Source organism: Pinus tabuliformis, chromosome 9 (genome assembly GCF_031772625.1).
Source record: "Pinus tabuliformis cultivar Carrire ecotype Pingquan chromosome 9, CPIR1, whole genome shotgun sequence".
NCBI lineage: Eukaryota > Viridiplantae > Streptophyta > Pinopsida > Pinales > Pinaceae > Pinus > Pinus tabuliformis.
Window position 1 is genome coordinate 764,807,189 of NC_142307.1, and position 21,270 is coordinate 764,828,458.

General features: G+C 34.5%; 1 protein-coding gene across 2 annotated transcripts in view; it reads right to left on the reverse strand.

Annotated features, from left to right (window-relative positions):
• Nucleotides 1-18,640: 18,640 nt before the first annotated feature.
• The window catches only part of LOC149150974 (thylakoid lumenal 15.0 kDa protein 2, chloroplastic-like), a 136,014-nt gene continuing 133,384 nt past the window's right edge, over nucleotides 18,641-21,270 (reverse strand). Inside the window, exons 3-7 of one of the 2 annotated variants that reach the window (XR_016262377.1) lie at nucleotides 20,728-20,818; nucleotides 20,520-20,588; nucleotides 20,078-20,187; nucleotides 19,495-19,674; nucleotides 18,641-18,828 (exon numbers count right to left, since the gene is read on the reverse strand). Coding sequence is in view for 1 of the 2 variants with exons in the window: in XM_089438745.1 (XP_089294871.1) it covers nucleotides 19,582-19,674; nucleotides 20,078-20,187; nucleotides 20,520-20,588; nucleotides 20,728-20,818 (363 nt within the window). In the remaining variant the exon portion in view is untranslated. Of the gene's footprint in view, nucleotides 18,829-19,362; nucleotides 19,675-20,077; nucleotides 20,188-20,519; nucleotides 20,589-20,727; nucleotides 20,819-21,270 lie in introns of those variants that run through there. The other variant, XM_089438745.1, reaches the window with a different exon arrangement.

A 21,270-nucleotide genomic window follows, 5' to 3' on the forward strand; every position in this document is an offset into this window, starting at 1 on the left:
TAGAACACGTGGTTTCTCTTTAGAGTCTTCAACGCTAAAGGATTCTATTTTCTCCCATGAGGTGAAACTAGAAGAAGCTACAACAAAGGTTCAAATTGAAACTATCAAGGAGGAAAAGCAAAGTGTGGAAGCCAACGGGCAAGTCTTGAGGTACTTAGATAAAGTTGATGTCCATATGAATATTAATGTTTTCCTTTCATTTTTTTAGTATGTTTTGTCATAGTTTGTATTTAATTAAGTAGTTTGTTAAAAAATATACTTGTATGTAATAGGCTAGAATGACAAACCCTGTTTCTCAAGACTTCAAATCCTCTAGTGTTATATTTTAGACATTTGAATTCAACCTTTTATATACTCTTCTTATCAAAGTTGTTAAATTCAACCACAACATTTTTTAATACAAAATGGTAACCATTACCGTAAAAAAAGAAACTTTGAGTCTTTATTAGATAGGATGATCATAGATGATGATGAGGAGCCCTAGGGAGCAATCAAACAAGCAACCACACTTATTCAAAGTTGGCATGGAAACTGGATAATTGCTATCAACTTGGAGAGGGTAGACAACTAATGCTCACTATAGATGCAAAAACTTGTAGAAGGGACCTTCAATATGCCAATCAAGGCCATAATTGGTAGCCCCCACTCTACCAGATCTATTTATCTGAAAATGCCCCACTCTGAGCACCCTAGCCTTTATCCATGCTCCATATATCCAACATTTCTCCACTACCAAGCTAAAATGAAAAGGACAAAGCATATCTCTTTAAATCCTTGTGGAACTTTTGGTTCAAACAATACAGAGTCACATGCCTTATAAGCCTGACAATAGGGGCAATATCTCAAACAACAACTGCAGTGGGAACTATAGTTGATAGTGCATCAAAGCATAAAAGGGTTTTAAAGACATTATCCAACATCAATTCACATATTTTTCTACAAAATTTAGAGTGGAAAACCATGGGAGAAAATGTTACAAGCAAGAAGCGGAATATGAAAATGTGGTTGAGACAATAACCAAGAGGATTTTACACAAGGAAGCAGAAAAGTTTAAGACAGATATACAAGCTACTCAACAAATTTTGGAAGAGTATTGTTTGAAAAAGTGCAAGAAAACCAATGAGAGCTCCAGGTAAATTTCAAACAAGTCAAAATGTGGTAAGGAGACAGAGCACCCAAAAAGGAATAAACTTTGATTTCCAAATTAAAGCCTAAGTGTTTTGAAAACTTGTTCAAATTAATTAATAAGTTCCACAAAAGGAGTTTTTGAAAAAACAGAATATGTTCGAGAACAAGAAGACAACAGAGGAGATGGTTGTCAAGCATGTCCATTGAGGATTTCATAGCATACTAATTTGACCATCTCCCACACAAGAGAAAGGGAGCTTCATCAGAAAAAAGAACTAAACCTTTGCCTAAAATTTCATAGGAATTAAATCTTATGATGACTGTCTTATAAAGGTTAGGAGAGTCTTATGTTGACAAACCATAGATGATAAGGGACCATAACTACATTTTTAGCAGCTTGTTTGCTCCTAATAATGTTGATAATATCGACAATATTTTTCGAAATATCACAAATATCGTGATATTTTTAAAATATTAGCGAAAGATCACACGACGATCAAAATTCCAGGTGTGCAGGGCCATGGCGATCAAAAGGGATTTGTGTGGTTTTATTTTGTCATTTTTCTTAGTTGGTCTTGGAGAAGGAAGGGGAAGAGATTTGTGGTGATTTTCAAGGAGGGATTGAGGATCAAACAACCATTATCATCACCAACCAATTTTTTTTGTGGATCAAAGATTCAAGATCAGTGAGACAAACTTCATTTCTCCCATTAACAGGTATGTTGTTAAAAACCCCTATGTTAATGATTTTTTCCATAGATTTAGGCTTATGATTACTTACCTCTTTACCTACCAACATTTTGTTTCTTTGTTGTTTTGTCATTTATTATGATTTTCATGCCCATGAACCAATCAAGGGTTTTATCCATATTTGGACAAGAAGCTTCATTTTTTAAACTTTCTTATGCACCCTCTTATGGCCATTTTTCATTGAAAATAATGTAGTAAAATTTGATTTTTTTAAACGAGGTGGCTGTTATTTTTTGTGTAGTGGGGGTTTAATGCCATTTTTTTTGTCTTTTTGGTGCCCTAGGTTTGAATTTTGACATTGTCCATTAATCCACTATAAATATGCCAAAGCCCTTGGACCCCTTTTGGCAGTATGGGGAACCTAATGGTGGGACATATGAGACATATCTAAAATGCAAATTGTGTGGGGACAAGATGACAAGAGGGGTTACACGATTGAAATACCATCTGGCTAGACTCATTGGACATGGTGTTGGGCTTTGTAAGGAGTCTAGCACAGGGCTATTAAGAGTTGCACTTGAAGCAATTGAGGAAAAAGAAAAAAAGAAAGAAGAGACAATTATAAACAAGACCAAACGTGCGGGCAAATCTTCAGGGATATTTGCTTCCGATATTGAGCTTGGGGATAGTGGGAGGGGCTCCATAACGTCACTTGTTGATGTTACTAGGAGTGGGAGGTCATCATTTTTTGTTCCATGAATCAGGCATGGAGCAAAACCTTTCATAAAGTCAGTTGTTAAAAAAAAATAAGTAAGAAGTAGACAGATTTATGGGGAGGTGTATTTACTGGAGTGACTTACCTCTCAACACCACCAAAAAGAATCCATTTTAGCAGGCAATGTGTGATGTTATTGCTATTGTGGGCACAGGATACAAAAGTGCTACATATGAGGACTTGCAGGGGCCAATCCTTCAAGAGGAAAAGAAGGACATCAACTCTAGATTGGTGGAGTTAAAACAAACATGGAGGTGTCATGATGCACAATGATGTCTGATGGTTAAATAGATAGGATGGGTAAGACCACTCTAAATTTCTTGGTACATTGTCCTAAATATACCATGTTTATTAAATCAATGGATACATCAACACATAAAAGATGCAACATTGATATGTGAGTTGTTAGATGGGTCCGTCCGAGAGATTGGTGTGCAAAATGTGGTGCAAGTCATAATAGATAATGCAACTAATTATGTGGTTGTCGGCATAATGCTTATGGACAGGCACTACACATTGTTATAAACTCCATGTGCAGCACATTGTATCGATTTGATGCTTGAGGATATGGGGAAACTCTCATTCATCAAGGAGGTTATTGATATGGCTAGGAGCATCCCCAAGTTTATACATAACCATGCTTTTGTTCTTAGCCTCATGAGGAGATACACCAAAAATGTTAAAATTTGGCAGCTTAATGATGAATTCCTCCTAGAAGAAATCATATCTTTCAGTTTTGTTTGAACAACCTATAATAAAATTTCATTTTTAATAATTTTAATATGACTTTCCAAAAATAGTAAGTCACATCTCAATTTGGAAGTGACATTCCAAAATGAAAACTCATGTCTAAATGATCAATGATGATCTTGACATATGGAATCCACTTTAAAATCAAATAAATCATAATTATGCAAGTCAAAAATTAATATTTTTATCCTTATTATTATTATTATTATTTATTAAATAATATAAAGTCATTCATCTTTAATGGATTAATAAAAACGAATTCTCTCATGAAATAAGTGAATTAAATTGATGATCTTCACATATGGAATCCACTTTAAAATCAAATAATTCATAATTATACAAGTCAAAAATTAATATTTTTATCCTTAGCATTATTATTATTATTATGATACTATTATTTATGAAATAGTATAAAGTCATTCATCTTTAATGGATTAATAAAAATGAATTCTCTCATGAAATAAGTAAATTAAATTGAGAATATTTTACTTGGAAAATTAAGCCACTCTCTTGGAATAAAATAGTAACTCCACACTTAAGAGAATGTAACTCTCCCTCACTAATTTAATGTATGGCAAAAGTGTAACTCCTCCTCATTAAATTCACTTGTAACTCCCTCATTCAGTTTGATTTGCAATTATCACTAAATATTTTCTCATGTCTAAGTGTAAGTCTCTCTCTCTTCCTAATTTGAATTGTAACTCTTCAAGACATGTATACCTCTCTCTCTATTCTTGGGATGCATTAAACTTCTCTTCAAATAAATGCTCCCTCATGGAATTCAATTCTCATATTATATGCTCAAGGCATGAATTCATTTTGTAACTCCTCTCCTTTCTCATATATTTAAGCAAAAGCAAGTGAGAGTTGAGAGTAACATGTTCATTGTGAAGAAGGAGAACTAGTGTTGAGTGTGTAAGAGAAGTGTGAGAGCAAGTGAAGAGTAAGAGCAAGGGAAGAGATGGAGCAAATGTGAAAAACAAAATATGATCAAGAGAAGGAGGAGATCTTCAAGCAAAGAGCAAGAGCATTTCAACTACAAGTTGATCAGACATTGGTGAATTTGTTCATTCTCATCTCTCTCTCTCTCTCTCTTTGTACTCTGATGAACCATTAGGGGATTTTTGAGGTCTAAAATGGTCCTCCTAAGGAAATTATAAAATAATAGTGGAAATAATAAAATAAGATTATATTATATAATCAAATTTTAGAGGGAAATAAGAAAAAACTATTTGTTAAACTCATGTTTTCAACTTATCTCCTTATGGGTTTACTAAATTTCAAGCGGAAACACTCGTTGGATGCAGAATTTGATTCCTCATCTAAGGAGTACCCATGTTGCATACTTTTGATGGACCCTACTACATTAAAAATGATAAATCCATGAAAAATGTGATCACGATCACATTTTTTCATGTACTTCTCATTTTTGGATACTCCTTAGATGAGGATTTAAATTTTGCATCCAACGAGTACTCCCACTCAAAATTTGAGTAAAACCTTAGGGAGATACATTTAAAAAATGAGTTGAAAAAATAGTTTTATTATTTTATTATTTTTTATTATTTTTATTTTTATTTTTTTACTCCAAAAAAGGTGAATCATCCCCCATGGTTGACATCATCATCTTGAATCCTATTGGTTCCTATAAAGTTTATTTTGGTTGTACGTTTTTTTTTTAGGCTCATTTTAGACCTCAAAATTCCCCTAATGAATTGAAGAAATCTAATAAAAGAAGAATCATTCGGTTTTGCCCTGGGCATTGGACATAACTCTCAGTGTCTTATATTTGTGCTTGGATATCTTCATATGATCCTTAAGTTTATGTTTTGTCTACAATTGTTGATCTGAAGAGTTGTGAAAAGAAATTTGCATTCTAAGTAATTGTAACAACATAAAACATTCAATTTTCAGCAAAGTACATTCAATTTTTTGCAAAGTACATTCAACTTTTTGCAAAATACATTTACTTTTTTGAAAGTACATTCAGCTTTCTACTAAGTACATTTAGTTCTATTCAGTTTTCTACCAAGTACATTCAATTTTTTGCAAGTACATTTAGTTTTTTGCATAGAACTTTCAAGTTTCTGCAAAGAATTTTTAAATTTCTACATAGAACTTTTAAAATTCAACATGGTATCAGAGCGTTGGTGAAGACAAGTCCAAGGAGACCAAAGATCACCTGCAGAGACCCCACTTGTTGCCAAAGTTTTATGATTAAGATGACTTCGTCCTAATTCAAGATAGAGGAGAAGTTGAATGATGCTTCAAACTTTGGTCCATGGAAAGCAAGAGTAGATATCACTCTTGAAGAACACGAAGTTGTGGAGTATGTTGAAAACAGTAGATGATCCACCAGAATATGCAAGTGCTGCTGTCAAATCCAAATATAAAAAGAGTGAAATCAAAGCTAGAAAAATTATCCTTGATTCTCTTAGTGGTCATCTCATTACTTATGTTTATGGTTTGAAGAAAGCTAAAGAAATGTATGACAAACTAATTGACATGTTTGTAATTAGTAACTTGAATCATATTATTGTCTTAAAGAATCAGTTGAAGGACATCAAGATGAAGAAAAGAGAGACAGTTCAAGCATACTTCTTAAGAATGACCAAAATCAAAAATCAATTGTCAATAGTTGATGAAGTTGTACCCGACAAATAAATGGTGTTGATTGCGCTTGGAAGCCTTTTTCTTGTTTGGTAGACTTTTATCACCACCATCAACGATATCAACATTATTCTCACATTTTATGAGCTCCTAGAAAAATGTATCCAAGAGGAGGTCAAAATGATCTCCAAAGGGAGAATTTCACATCATGAAGAAGAACCTACTGCATTTTCAGCCTATGACAAGAGAAAGAAAATAAAAATAACAAATTTATTTTTAAATCAAATAAAGGGAATCTAGACATGTCAAAAGTTAGATGCTTTAACTGTCAAAAGCATGGTCAATTTTCTCATAACTGTAAATAAAATCAAACTGGAAAGATGATCAAATCTTTCAGATCTGATAATGGGGGATAGTTCACCTCCAATGATTTTAATGATCTTTGCAAAGATTCCAGAATAAATAAATCATTGTGTCGTACAATCCACAACAAAATGGTGTGGTAGAGAGGAAGAATAAAACCATTATGGAAGCAGTCAGAGCCATGATGCATGATCAAAAGCTACCAAAGTTTCTATGGGGAGAAGCTGCAAATACTGTTGTTTATGTGCAAAACAAAACTTCTCATCGGGCCTTAAACAATAATACTCCTGAAGAAGTCTTCACTAGTAAAATCACTGAGGTGAGTCATTTGAAAATCTTTGGTTGTCCTTTATATTTCCATGTGGCAAAACAGAAAATGAACAAATTAGAAGCTTCACGTAAGAAAGGTATGTTTGTTGGTTATTGTGATAATTCAAAATCTTATAAAATTTATGTACTAGTCAAAGAACTATAGAGTTTAGCAGAGATGTAACATTTTATAAAGACGTGGATCTTACAAAAGCAAGAAACTCTCCTCCTCCTACCATTGTTGAATGACAAGGTGTTAATGAAAAAGAGGTTGTATTTAAGTCTAAATCAGAACTTGAGAATGCACTGGTTGATAACCCAATAGGTTCCATGGATCCTTTAAATCCTCCACCACATGATCCTCCTACCAAAAAGAGACCACTATGGCTGCAAGATACCTTGCAAGATGTTGAACAACATGCTACCCCAAGAAGAACGTTCAGAGAAAGTAAGAAGTCAAGTCAATTTCAAGGGTATGTTGTTTCCATGAGCAACATCATTCAGACAGAACCATGCGCGTTCGAAGAAGTTGAAAAAGAACAAGTCTGAAAAGATGCCATGATTGAAGAAAATGATTCCATCATCCAAAATGACGTGTGGGAGGTGGTTCTTAGACCTCAAGGTAAACCTATTGTCACTTCCAAATGGTTGTTTAAGATTAAAAATGGTGCATATGGTAGTATTAAAAAATATAAGGCTAGATTTGTAGCTAGAGTTTTCTCTCAGAAAGAGGAAATAGATTATAATGAGATTTTTACATATGTAGCTCAATATATTACTATTTGATCTGTTGTTTCTTTAGCTGTTAGCCAGGGATGGACTCTTCACCAAATGGATGTGAAAACTGCTTTCTTGCATGGCTTCCTCAAGTAAGAGGTATTTGTTGAACCACAAGGCTTTGAAGAGCATGACAGAGAAACTCATATATGCAGACTGAAAAAAACCTTATATGGGCTGAAGCAAGCTTCAAGAGCTTGGTAAGCTTGCATTGATAGCTACTTGATAAAGCTTGGTTTCACAAGAAACAGTGCAGACCAAAACCTCTACTTCAAGAAAGTCCAAGGTATAACTTTGATTTTGGTATTGTATATTGATGATTTATTATTGACATGAGGAGAACCTTTTATCCTCTAGTGTAAGAAGGAGTTAGCTTCTGAATTTGAAATGAAAAAACTCTGTTTGATGCATTACTTTGTGTGTCCAGAGGTATAGAAAAGACCATGTGAAATTTATCTTTCTAAAGGAAAATATGTTGTTAAGCTTCTTGAAATATTTACTATGATAGAATGTAAGTCCATGCATACTCCTATGGAATGAACTTAAAGTAATTACGTGGCAAAGCTACAAGACCTAATCTGACAAATCCCACAGAGTATAGACAGTCCGTTGGTGCTTTGATGTTTTCGGTAAACACTAGGCTTGACAAATGCTTTGTTGTAAATAGTTTAAGTCAATATACGATTGATCTTTTTCATGCCCACTTATTGTTCCAAAACATGTACTCAAATACTTGCATGGAACTATTAATCTAGGATTGAAATACATTGCTAAAAATGTAAGACTTCATAGATATACTGATGTTGATTGGGTTGGTAACGTTGCTGATAGAAAGGGCACTTTTGGGTGTTGCTTTAGCTTGAGATCTGCCATGATCTCCTAGATGAGCAGAAAGCATAAGTTTGTTGCATTGAGTACAACAGAAGTTGAGTACATTGCTGCTAGCATGGCTAGCTGTGAGAAAGTTCGGTTAAGGAAGCTTTTTGGGGAAATATTTGAGCAAGTTCTAGACACAACAGTTATATATTATGAAAATAAGAGCGAGATTCGTCTTGCCGAAAATCTTTTGTTTCATGATAAGTTCACACATATTAAAATCAAGTATCACTATATCTAGGATATGGTGCAGAGAGGAGCAATGAGGCTCCATCACATCTCCATTGATGATCAGTTAGCTGACATTCTTACCAAAAGGAAAGTTTTTGGTTTTTAGAGAGCAGCTTGAACTTATGGACATGACCCTTCCGGAAGCGGTCACAGCGGATTGAGAACACTGAGTTGTCTTTTGCCCCTGTCAGAGCTCATGGGAATAAGGAATGATGTCGAAAAACTCCTGAGGATAAAAAACCTCGTGTAGTGTCTGCCACAAGAGTAGGCCTCAGTATGCATCTGACCCATAGTCTGGGATGTGGGAAGAGGCACTTATGTGCCCAATAGGTGTAGTGAGACTTGTCGGTGTGACTTGTTTGAGTCTTGTCTATGTGATGTCTGTGTTCTATCACCTAATTTTTGAGATGAAAATTGGTTGAGTGTAATTCTTGTCTATGTGATATCTGATGATCATTTCCTTTCCAAATTTGTGTCAAGTGGATGATTCTTCTTTAGATTGTGACTTCATTGTTACAGATATTACAGAGCATAGTTGAGTTGAGATGAATGAAAGAGATCAGAAAAAGCAAGTATCTTTGATGCAAAAGGAAATTCCTCCCTAGCTGAGAGGGAGTGTTAAAATTTCGCAGCTTAGGGATGAATTTCTTCTAAAAGAAATCATATCTTTCAGTTTTGTTTGAACCACCTATAATAAAATTTCATTTCTAGTAATTCTAATATGACTTTCCAAAAATAGTAAGCCACATCTAAATTTGAAAGTGACTCTCCATAAATAGAAAATCATGTCTAAATGATCATGGATGATCTCGACATATGAAATCCACTTTAAAATCGAATCAATCATGATTATACAAGTCAAGAATTAATATTTTTATCCTCACTAGTATTATTATTATTATTATGATACTATTATTTATAAAATAGTATAAAGTCATTCATCTTTAATGGATTAATAAAAAATAATTCTCTCATGAAATAAGTAAATTAAATTGTGAATATCTTACTTGGTAAATTGAACTTCTCTCTTGGAATAAAATAGTAACTCCACACTTAAAAAAATGTAACTTTCCCTCACTAATTCAATGTATGGCAAAAGTGTAACTCCTCCTCATTAAATGCACTTGTAACTCCCTCATTCAATTCGAATTGTAACTCTCACCAAATATTCTCTCATGTCTAAGTGTAACTCTCTTTTTCCCTAATTCGAATTGTAACTCTTCAAGACGTGTACCTCTCTTTCTATTCTTGGATGAGTTATACGTCTCTTCAAGTAACTCCTCCCTCATGGAATTCAATTATCTTATTATGGGCTCAAGGCATGAATTCATTTTATGACTCCTCATTTCTCATATATTTAAGCAAAAGCAAGTGAGAGTTGAGAATAACATGTTCATTGTGAATAAGGAGAACTAGTGTTGAATGTGTGCAAAATAAGTGTAAAAGAAAGTGAATAGTAAGAGCAAGGGAAGAGCTGGAGCAAGTGTAAAGGACAAGATCTGATCAAGAGGAGGAGATCTTCAAGCAAAGAGCAAGAGCACTTTAGTTGCAAGTTGATCAGACATTAGTGACTTTATCTCTCTCTCTCTCTCTCTCTCTCTCTGTGTGTGTGTGTGTGTACTTTGCTGAACAATTAAAAAAATCTAATAGAAGAATCATTTGGGTTTTTCTCTTGTGGGTTTTTCCCTGGTCATTGGACCTAACTCTCAGTGTCTCATATTTGTGCTTGGTTGTCTTCATATGATCCTTAAGTTTATGTTCTATCTACAATTGCTAATCTGAAAAGTTGTGAAGAAGAAATTTGCATTCTAAATAATTGTAACAACATAAAACATTCAGTTTTCTGCAAAGTACATTCAATTTTCTGCAAAGTACATTCAACTTTCTGTTAAGTACATTCAATTCCATTCAGTTTTTAGCAAAGTACATTCAATTTTTTGCAAGTACATTCAATTTTTTGCATAGAACTTTCAAGTTTCTGCAAAGAATTTTTAAATTTCTACGTAAAACTTTCAAATTTCAACAAGAAATAGGGGGTTGTGACGTCCTGCAATCACACGTTTTGCCACCAACTTTATTACTATTCATTCTTTGCTTCTATGTCAAAAATGGTGTACACTGACACATTTTAGCAAAGAGTAGAAGTGTGCTCAATTAGTGAACCTATAATAAAGGCTCTGAAATTGGTAGATGCGGATAAGCCTACAATGGCTTATTTGTATGAGGCCATGGATAGAGCCAAATAGATCATTCGTGCTTCTTATGCATACAAGGGCTCTACTTTATTTAATAGACAGATGATGTTATGAGATGTGATTGATAGTCAACGGAGAAGGATGTTTCATAAACCCATTCATGCAGCAACACTTTTCCTCAACCCCGTAATTTCATACAAATGCAACTTTGATTTTGTTGGAAAGGCGATGGAAGGGCTCCATACTTGTATTCATAGGATGGTACCTGATCCCAAGCTTCGCAACCAAATCAATCAAGAGATACAAATGTATTGGGATGATCTTGGATTATTTGACTTTGGGAATGATATTCGTGAAAGGATCGTCTTCATACCACATAAGTGACAAGTCATGACTCATTAGAATTTAGTAACTTATAATTCTAGATATTGAAAATTCAATTATGTTTTCTTTAAAAGTTTAATTATGTTTTAAGTTTTTAACTTTTGAAGTTTTCTTTATTTTGTTGTAGATGTTTGGTGGCAAAGCTATGGTGCAATAACACCAAATTTGTAGAAGTTAACCATCAGAATCCTAAGTTAGATCTATAGCGCTTCAGGGTGTGAGCGCATGAGAAAATACACTCAAAGAAACGCAACATGTTATAGCTTTGAGATTTAGCCTTCAACTGAGCAATTACGTTTATTGTAATTTATGACTCTCAAGTGTCAAGACTCATTAATTTTTTTATGACTCATAGGTTGTAGTTCTCACACCTTAAGGACTTGGTGTATGTGCATTACAATCTCGACTACAGGTGAAGCAAATAGAGAAACCGTTGGATGTGGATGCCATTTCCTTCGACAATATTGATATATTGTCTAAGTGGAGGGTGGAGTCTAAGGTTCCCATCATGGAGAAGTCGCCTACATGGTTAGAGGAGGAACCATTAGTACAGGAGTAATAAGAGAAGAATGACTTGGGAGAGGACCAAAAGGAGGAGAATGTGGAAACATTAGCGGAAACACCATCTACTACAAATATAAGAGAGCACAACTCCATATCCAACAATCATCATTTCACATTAGGTGTAAGGGCTAGGGCCTTCTACTACTACGGATAGACCTGGCAAACGACCCATCATCTTTTCTCGTAAAAGGGGGAGAGGGCACTTATCTCATATAGCTAGCTGCAAATTTCGTTTGTTTTGCTACATATAACTCATGATGATGAGATATTTTTATATATGTGATGTTATTTTGTATTGGTTTTCCACATTTGAGTACTTGATTGGACAATTATCATGGATCAACAGGATATGGTATCGCCTTTGATGAATCATTTTTATTTCATAGATCAAATATATCAGTGTTTTCTTCATATTTATGTGCCAATGCGTTTATTGCATGTTGTTGTTGCTTTATATGTTTAAAAATCTGAAGAAGAAAAAAAAATGAATATATTATGCATTTTTTAATGTTTTCTGATTGAAAAAAAATTTCAGGACCCTCACTGATATTTTGCCGATGCCAATATTATCAACATTGGCTCCTAGTTACATTAAGCAACCTTCTTGAAAACCACCTCCATTGCACTCTCAAGTTATAATCACTATAACTCGTTTGTTGATAATTGCAGCCCTTATCATCTCATGTTGGCCTATATCGAGGCTCCTTACATTAGATCACCATGTAAACTTACATTCCATTAATTCACTTCAGATATATCATATTTGTGCTTTTAGATTTTTCTCTATGTGCATATATATGTTCCAACCTTCTTAATATGGATATATATTCTACACAACATTGCAAATATTGGTGATATATCACAATTCATTCAACTTAGTGATATTAATGCCTTGAAAAATCACAACTCTTTCAATGGTAAAAATTGCCATGTCCACAATTGGTAACCAATAAAATCCAGCATTTCTTTTTTACTCATTTTGTAAAGCAGGGGATTCAGATCAACGGAGAAATTCAACATCTTCCATCACATTGAGGAGGAAAAGTCAGGTATTGCCATCACCATTGACATATGCATTATGAAGTGAAGATTGATTCACTGACACCATGGGAATTAGTGGAAGCTGCAAGCGGTATTCGAATTGTAACTCTTCAAGACATGTACCTCTCTCTCTATTCTTGGATGAATTACACTTCTCTTCAAGTAACTCCTCCCTCATGGAATTCAATTATCTTATTATGGGCTCAAGGCATGAATTCATTTTGTAACTCCTCTCATTTTTCATATATTTAAGCAAGAGCAAGTGAGAGTTGAAAGTAACATGTTCATTGTGAATAAGGAGAACTAGTGTTGAATGTGTGCAAAATAAGTGTGAAAGAAAATGAAGAGTAAGAGCAAGGGAAGAGCTAGAGCAAGTGTGAAGGACAAAATCTGATCAAGGGGAGGAGATCTTCAAGCAAAGAGCAAAAGCACTTTAGTTGCAAGTTGATCAGACATTAGTGACTTTATTCATTCTGTGTGTGTGTGTGTGTGTGTACTCTGCTAAACAATTAAAGAAATCTAATAGAAAAATCATTTGGGTTTTTCTCTTGTGGGTTTTTCCCTGGTCATTGGACCTAACTCTCAGTGTCTCATATTTGTATTTGGTTGTCTTCATATGATCCTTAAGTTTATGTTCTATTTACAATTGCTAATCTGAAAAGTTGTGAAGAAGAAATTTGCGTTCTAAGTAATTGTAACAATATAAAACATTCAGTTTTTTGCAAAGTACATTCAACTTTTTGTTAAGTACATTCAATTCCATTCAGTTTTTAGCAAAGTACATTCAATTTTTGCATAGAACTTTCAAGTTTTTGCAAAGAATTTTTAAATTTCTACATAGAACTTTCATATTTCAACAAAAAATAGGGGGTTGTGACGTCTTGCAATCACACGTTTTGCCACCAGCTTTATTACTATTCATTCTTTGCTTCAATGTCGAAAATGGTGTACACTGACACGTTTTGGTAAGGAGTAGAAGTGTGCTCAATTAGTGAACCTATAGTAAAGGTTCTGAGATTGGTAGATGCGGATAAGCCTGCAATGGATTATTTGTATGAGGCCATGGAAAGAGCCAAGTAGATCATTCGTGCTTCTTATGCATACAAGGGCTCTGCTTGGTTTAATAGACAAATGATGTTATGAGATGTGATTGATAGTAGATGGACAAGGATGTTTCATAAACCCATTCATGCAGCAACACTTTTCCTCAACCCGCAATTTCATACAAATGCAACTTTGATTTTGTTGGAAAGGTAATGGAAGGGCTCCATACCTATATTTATAGGATGGTACCTGATCCCAAGCTTTGCAACCAAATCAATCAAGAGATACAAATGTATTAGGATGGTGTTGGATTATTTGACTTTGGGGATGATATTCGTGAAAGGATTGTCTTCATACCACATAAGTGACAAGTCATGACTCATTATAATTTAGTAATTTATAATTCTAGATTTTTAAAACTCAATTATGTTTTCTTTGAAAGTTTAATTATGTTTTAAATTTTTAACTTTTGAAGTTTTCTTTATTTTGTTGTAGATGTTTGGTGGCAAAGCTATGGTGCAATGACACCAAATTTGTAGAAGTTGGCCATCAGAATCCTAAGTTAGATCTATAGTGCTTCAAGGTGTGAGCACATGAGAAAATACACTCAAAGAAACACATGTTATAGCTTTGATCTTCGGCCTTCAACTGAGCAATTACGTTTATTGTAATTTATGACTCTCAAGTGTCAAGACTCATTAATTTTTTTATGACTTTTATAGGTTGGAGTTCTCACACCTTAATGACTTGGTGTATGTGCATTACAATCTCCGACTACGGGTGAAGCAAATAGAGAAACCATTGGATGTGGATGTCATTTCCTTCGACAATATTGATGTAATTGTCTAAATGGATGGTGGAGTCTAAGGTTCCCATCATGGAGAAGTCGCCTACATGGTTAGAGGAGGAACCATTAGTACAGAAGCAATAAGAGAAGAATGACTCAAGGGAGGAGTAGGAGGAGGAGAATGTGGAAACATCAGCGAAAACACCATCTACTACAAATATAAGAGAGCACAACTCCATACCCACCAATCATCATTTCACATTAGGTGTAGGGCTAGGGCCTTCTACTACTAGGGGTAGACCTGGCAAACAACCCATCATCTTTTCCCATTAAAGGAGGAGATGGGACTTATCTCATATAGCTAGCTACAAATTTTGTTTGTTTTGCTACATATAACTCATGATGATGAGATATTTTTATATATGTGATGTTATTTTGTATTGGTTTTCCACATTTGAGTACTTGATTGGACAATTATCATGGATCAACAGGGTTTGGTATCGCCTTTGATGTACCATTTTTATTTCATGGATCAAATATATCAGTGTTTTCTTCATATTTATGTGTCAATGTGTTTATTTCATGTTGTTGTTGCTTTATATGTTTAAAAATCTGAAGAAGAAAAAAAATGAATATATATGCATTTTTTAATGCATTTTTTATATTTTGCCAATATTTTCGCTGATATCGTTGAAAAATGTTTTCAGGACCCTCGCTGATATTTTGCTGATGCCAATATTATCAACACTGGCTCCTAGTTGCATTATGAAACCTTCTTGAAAACCACCTCCGTTGCACTCTCAAGTTATAATCACTACAACTCGTTTGTTGATAATTGCAGCCCTTATCATCTCATGTTGGCCTATATCGAGGCTCCCTACATTAGATCGCCATGTAAACTTACATTCCATTAATTCACTTCAGATATATCATATTTGTGCTTTTAGATTTTTCTCTGTGTGCATATATATGTTCCAACCTTCTTAATATGGATATACATTCTACACAACATTGCAAATATTGGTGATATATCACAATTCATTCAACCTAGTGATATTAATGCCTTGAAAAATCACAACTCTTTCAATGGTAAAAATTTCCAGGTCCACAATTGATAACCAATAAAATCCAGTATTGCTTTTTTACTCATTTTGTAAAGAAGCAGGGGATTGAGATCAACGGAGAAATTCAACATCTTCCATCACATTGAGGAGGAAAGGTCAGGTCTTGCCATCACCATTGACATATGCATTGTGAAGTGAAGATTGATTCACTGACACCATGGGAATTAGTGGAAGCTACAAGCGGTATTCGAATTGTAACTCTTCAAGACGTGTACCTCTCTCTGTATTCTTGAATGAGTTACACTTCTCTTCAAGTAACTCTTCCCTCATGGAATTCAATTATCTTATTATAGGCTCAAGGCATGAATTCATTTTGTAACTCCTCTCATTTCTCATATATTTAAGCAAGAGCAAGTGAGAGTTGAGATTAACATGTTCATTGTGAATAAGGAGAACTAGTGTTGAATGTGGACAAAATAAGTGTGAAAGAAAGTGAAGAGTAAGAGCAAGGGAAGAGCTGGAGCAAGTGTGAAGGACAAGATCTGATTAAGAGGAGGAGATCTTCAAGCAAAGAGTAAGAGCACTTTAGTTGGAAGTTGATCAGACATTAGTGACTTTATTCATCTCTCTCTCTCTCTCTCTCTGTGTGTGTGTGTACTCTGTTGAACAATTAAAGAAATCTAATAGAAAAAACATTTGGGTTTTTCCCTAGTCATTGGACCTAACTCTCAGTGTCTCAATTTTCTGCAAAGTACATTCAACTTTATGTTAAATACATTCAATTCCATTCAATTTTTAGCAAAGTACATTCAATTTTTTGCATGTACATTCAATTTTTTGCATAGAACTTTTAAGTTTCTGCAAAGAATTTTTAAATTTCTACATAGAACTTTCAGAGTTCAACAAGAAATAGGGGATTGTGACATCCTACAATCACACGTTTTGCCACCAACTTTATTGATATTCATTCTTTGCTTCGATGTCGAAAATGGTGTACACTGACACATTTTGGCAAGGAGTAGAAGTGTGCTCAATTAGTGAACCTATAGTAAAGGTTCTGAGATTGGTAGATGTGGATAAGCCTACAATGGTTTATTTGTATGAGGCCATGGATAAAGCCAAGTAGATCGTTCGTGCTTCTTATGCATACAAGGGCTCTGCTTGGTTAATAGATAGATGATGTTATGAGATGTGATTGATAGTCGACGGACAAGGATCTTTCATAAATCCATTCATGCAGCAACACTTTTCCTCAACCCCGTAATTTCATACAAATGCAACTTTGATTTTGTTGGAAAGGTGATGGAAGGGCTTCATACCTGTATTCATAAGATGGTACCTGATCCCAAGCTTCGCAACCAAATCAATCAAGAGATACAAATGTATTTGGATGGTGTTGGATTATTTGACTTTGGGGATGATATTCATGAAAGGATCGTCTTTATATCACATAAGTGACAAGTCATGGCTCATTAGAATTTAGTAATTTATAATTCTAGATTTTTAAAATTCAATTATGTTTTCTTTGAAAGTTTAATTATGTTTTAACTTTTTAACTTTTGAAGTTTTCTTTATTTTGTTGTAGATGTTTGGTGGCAAAGCTATGGTGCAACGACACCAAATTTGTAGAAGTTGGCCATTAGAATCCTAAATCAGATCTATAGCGCTTCAAGGTGTGAGCGCATGAGAAAATACACTAAAAGAAATGCAACATGTTATAACTTTGAGCTTCAGCCTTCAACTGAGCAATTACGTTTATTGTAATTTATGACTCTCGAGTGTCAAGACTCATTAATTTTTTTATGACTTTTATAAGTTGGAGTTCTCACACCTTAATGACTTGGTGTATGTGTATTACAATCTCCGACTACAGGTGAAGCAAATAGAGAAACCATTGGATGTAGATGCCATTTCCTTCGACAATATTGATGTATTGTCTAAGTGGAAGGTGGAGTCTAAGGTTCCCATCATGGAGAAGTCGCCTACATGGTTAGAGGAGGAACCATTAGTACAGGAGCAATAAGAGAAGAATGACTCGGAGGAGGAGCAGGAGGAGGAGAATGTGAAAACATCAGCGGAAACACCATCTACTACAAATATAAGAGAGCACAACTCCATACCCAACAATCATCATTTCACATTAGGTGTAGGGCTAGGGCCTTCTACTACTAGGGGTAGACCTAGCAAACAACCCATCATCTTTTCCCATAAAAGGGGGAGAGGGCACATATCTCATATAGCTAGCTACAAATTTTGTTTGTTTTGCTACATATAACTCATGATGATGAGATATTTTTATATATGTGATATTATTTTGTATTGGTTTTCCACATTTGAGTACTTGATTGGACAATTATCAGGGATCAATAGGATTTGGTATCGCCTTTGATGTATCATTTTTATTTCACAGATCAAATATATCAGCGTTTTCTTCATATTTATGTGCCAATGTGTTTATTTCATGTTGTTGTTGCTTTATATGTTTAAAAATTTGAAGAAGAAAAAATGAATATATTATGCATTTTTTAATGTTTTCTGATTTTTTTTTTATTTTTATTTTTTTATTTTGCCAATATTTTCGCTGATATTGCTGAAAAATGTTTTCAGGGCCCTCGCTGATATTTTGCCGATGCCAATATTATTATCAATGCTGGCTCCTAGTTACATTAAGCAACCTTCTTGAAAACCACCTCCATTGCACTCTCAAGTTATGATCACTACAACTCGTTTGTTGATAATTGCAGCCCTTATCATCTCATGTTGGCCTATATCGAGGCTCCTTACATTAGATCACCATGTAAACTTACATTCCATTAATTCACTTCAGATATATCATATTTGTGCTTTTAGATTTTTCTCTATGTGCATATATATGTTCCAACCTTCTTAATATGGATATATATTCTACACAACATTGCAAATATTGGTGATATATCACAATTCATTCAACTTAGTGATATTAATGCCTTGAAAAATCACAACTCTTTCAATGGTAAAAATTGCCAGGTACACAATTGGTAACCAATAAAATCCAGTATTTCTTTTTTACTCATTTTGTAAAGAAGCAGGGGATTGAGATCAACGGAGAAATTCAACATCTTCCATCACATTGAGGAGGAAAAGTCAGGTCTTGCCATCACCGTTGACATATGCATTGTGAAGTGAAGATTGATTCACTGACACCATGGGAATTAGTGGAAGCTGCAAGCGGCTGTAGCAGCCCCCAGAAGGTGAAAACCCCTGGAAAATCATCTTGAATCAATAACAGTGAAATGGGGAGGATAAAATCATAGTTTGTTTTGGCTTATAGCATGCAGACTCAGATTAATGACAAGTCAAGAAGATAATAAAATAGTGTTGTTCACTAACAGAAAATTCCTGTACATGAGTTATGGGGTCCATCTTGGGAGATAAATTCACTTAAGCAAAGAATTCAATTGATTATATTTTTTACGCAATTTTGATACTCAGGAATCAGAGCTCAGAGTAAGATTTAGTATTGCTATGTGATGTATCACTTGACAATGATCTTATGCATTTTATATATCAGTTTTATTTTCATATTATGTGGCAATGTGTTTATTTGATCATTGTTGCTTTAGATGCTTAAAATGTTTAAAACAAATGAATATATTTGTATTTTTTTAAGTTTGCCAATATTTTCCGGTAGTTTTTTTTATGTTGGCAATAAGCTTCGTGCCAGATCCACATGATGTTTGCAACATTGATTCTACTGACTATTGAGACTCACTTACATGTCCCAAGAGAAAATAATTAAGAAGCAGCGAATGGAATATAGCTTAAAATACCATATCTTGCAACTGAAAACAAATGTCTCGTAATATATTGAGATTTCATGTCGTAATCAACTCCAAAGTTCAAAACATCATGAGTTTCTGTACAAACCTCAATAAGCCCATCTTTGAGAGCATGCCAATCCCGCCACATTTCATAATAACCTTGTGCATCACTGTGACCACAGAGATTGACACTTCATTTGATCTCAGAGCAAGCATTTGGACCTTGGGGTTCTCTCAAGCAACTGCTGACTGCTGAAACTGCAGCTTCAATAGATGCATCTTCTCCCTGCCAACTCAGTGTTGCAAAGTTATTGGTTTCATCAGGAAAACTAATACAATTGTAAAAACAAAATAAATTTTTCTTCATGATTCCACTAAATAAACTTCTAAAACAAAAATCCTATTTTCTGAGCAAGGGATCAATCTAAAGCTGATAGAAAAGGACTTCAATAATTTGCAAGGATTTAAATTCCGAAAGCAAAAGTAAAACATCAGGCAGTTCTTAGTCTTAAGTTCCTTAACTACTGAATGTTGGAAATGGCAAGAGGGATTAAAACAAAAAAGCTAGTGAACATGCAAGCTTATAGGAACTACAGATAACTTGAGAAAAAATTGAACATTGGACTCAAGCTCAAAAATTGCCATGCGCCCTTAAAAAGTCTTATAAAACTCAAGGACCACAGACTGACCTTTTCTCTCCAATAAAAAATGTTTCCATATTTTCCAGCAAGCCGACCCCAAAAGCTGCGGGGAATGTTCAAATCAATTGATGCACCAACATTGAAGTTCAGAATGTTACCTGTCCAAAGTCAGTGAATTGAGCATTCAATCCAAACCAGAAAATATAAGCATATGGTCTCAGCCACCCCGTGTATTCAGCAATTCAGCAGTACACATTTGCAACATTGTTGCATAATGACCAGGCTTCAGTTGGGGAGTTGACTTTCAAGCTCAATATCATGTAGTGAAACCATCATGAGAAATACCACCTAAACTCTTACATGATTTTGAAACTGGATAAATCTTTCGACTCTCAAATTAACAGAAATTGTGTATTCCCGCATACATGCTTGCAAGTATTCCACAAATGCCGGAAAGAAAGATTTTTTTCATCATTAAGGAAAACCCTACCAAAAGTAGGATCTGCAACAAACACTACTGTGTTGTCATCCACCTGCCAAAAATCTCTGACAGCTAACCCTGGTTATCACACCAAAAATATCAGAAAACGCTTATGAGAGCGCAATAAAATTATAAATGCATAAGAAAGCATTAAGAGTATTACATTAAACAGTAAACACATTGCATAAAGGAATGTACCATCTGTTTTTGCAACTACCTGGCGTTTCAGGATAATTTTGAGCAAGAACTCTAAGCTTGAACCCCGTATCCTTTTCTAGATCAGTAATCTCCTTTATTATCCGACTTTCCTGGCACACCAATATATGAGTACCGACATTTCACAGCTCTGACACAAAATCCTCTTTACATTCTGGCCACTGAGAAACCAGCATAAAGAATGAAAATAATTGAGAGCATTCAATGCACCCAAAGGAAGTGAATGGCAAGCCATTAAATGAAAAATTTCTAAATTCTTGTCAGTTATTTTCAAAAATAACAAAATTAATAAAAACTTAATATTAAAATTACAACCAGCTGATATATATATATTTGATGAATGGATAAAAGTAGAGGTGAGAAGTTTTTCACTCTGCTAGGGCTTCAAGTTTATAGCCTAAATATTGTGATCTCTTGCCATGTGTGGCATGATCATACTACTTTTGCAGCATTGAGTGTGTCATAAGTTGAGGCATGGTGGCCTCACTTGACCTTTCCATGATCATTCACAGGGTTGAGTCTAGACCAGTGGTTATCAACAGCA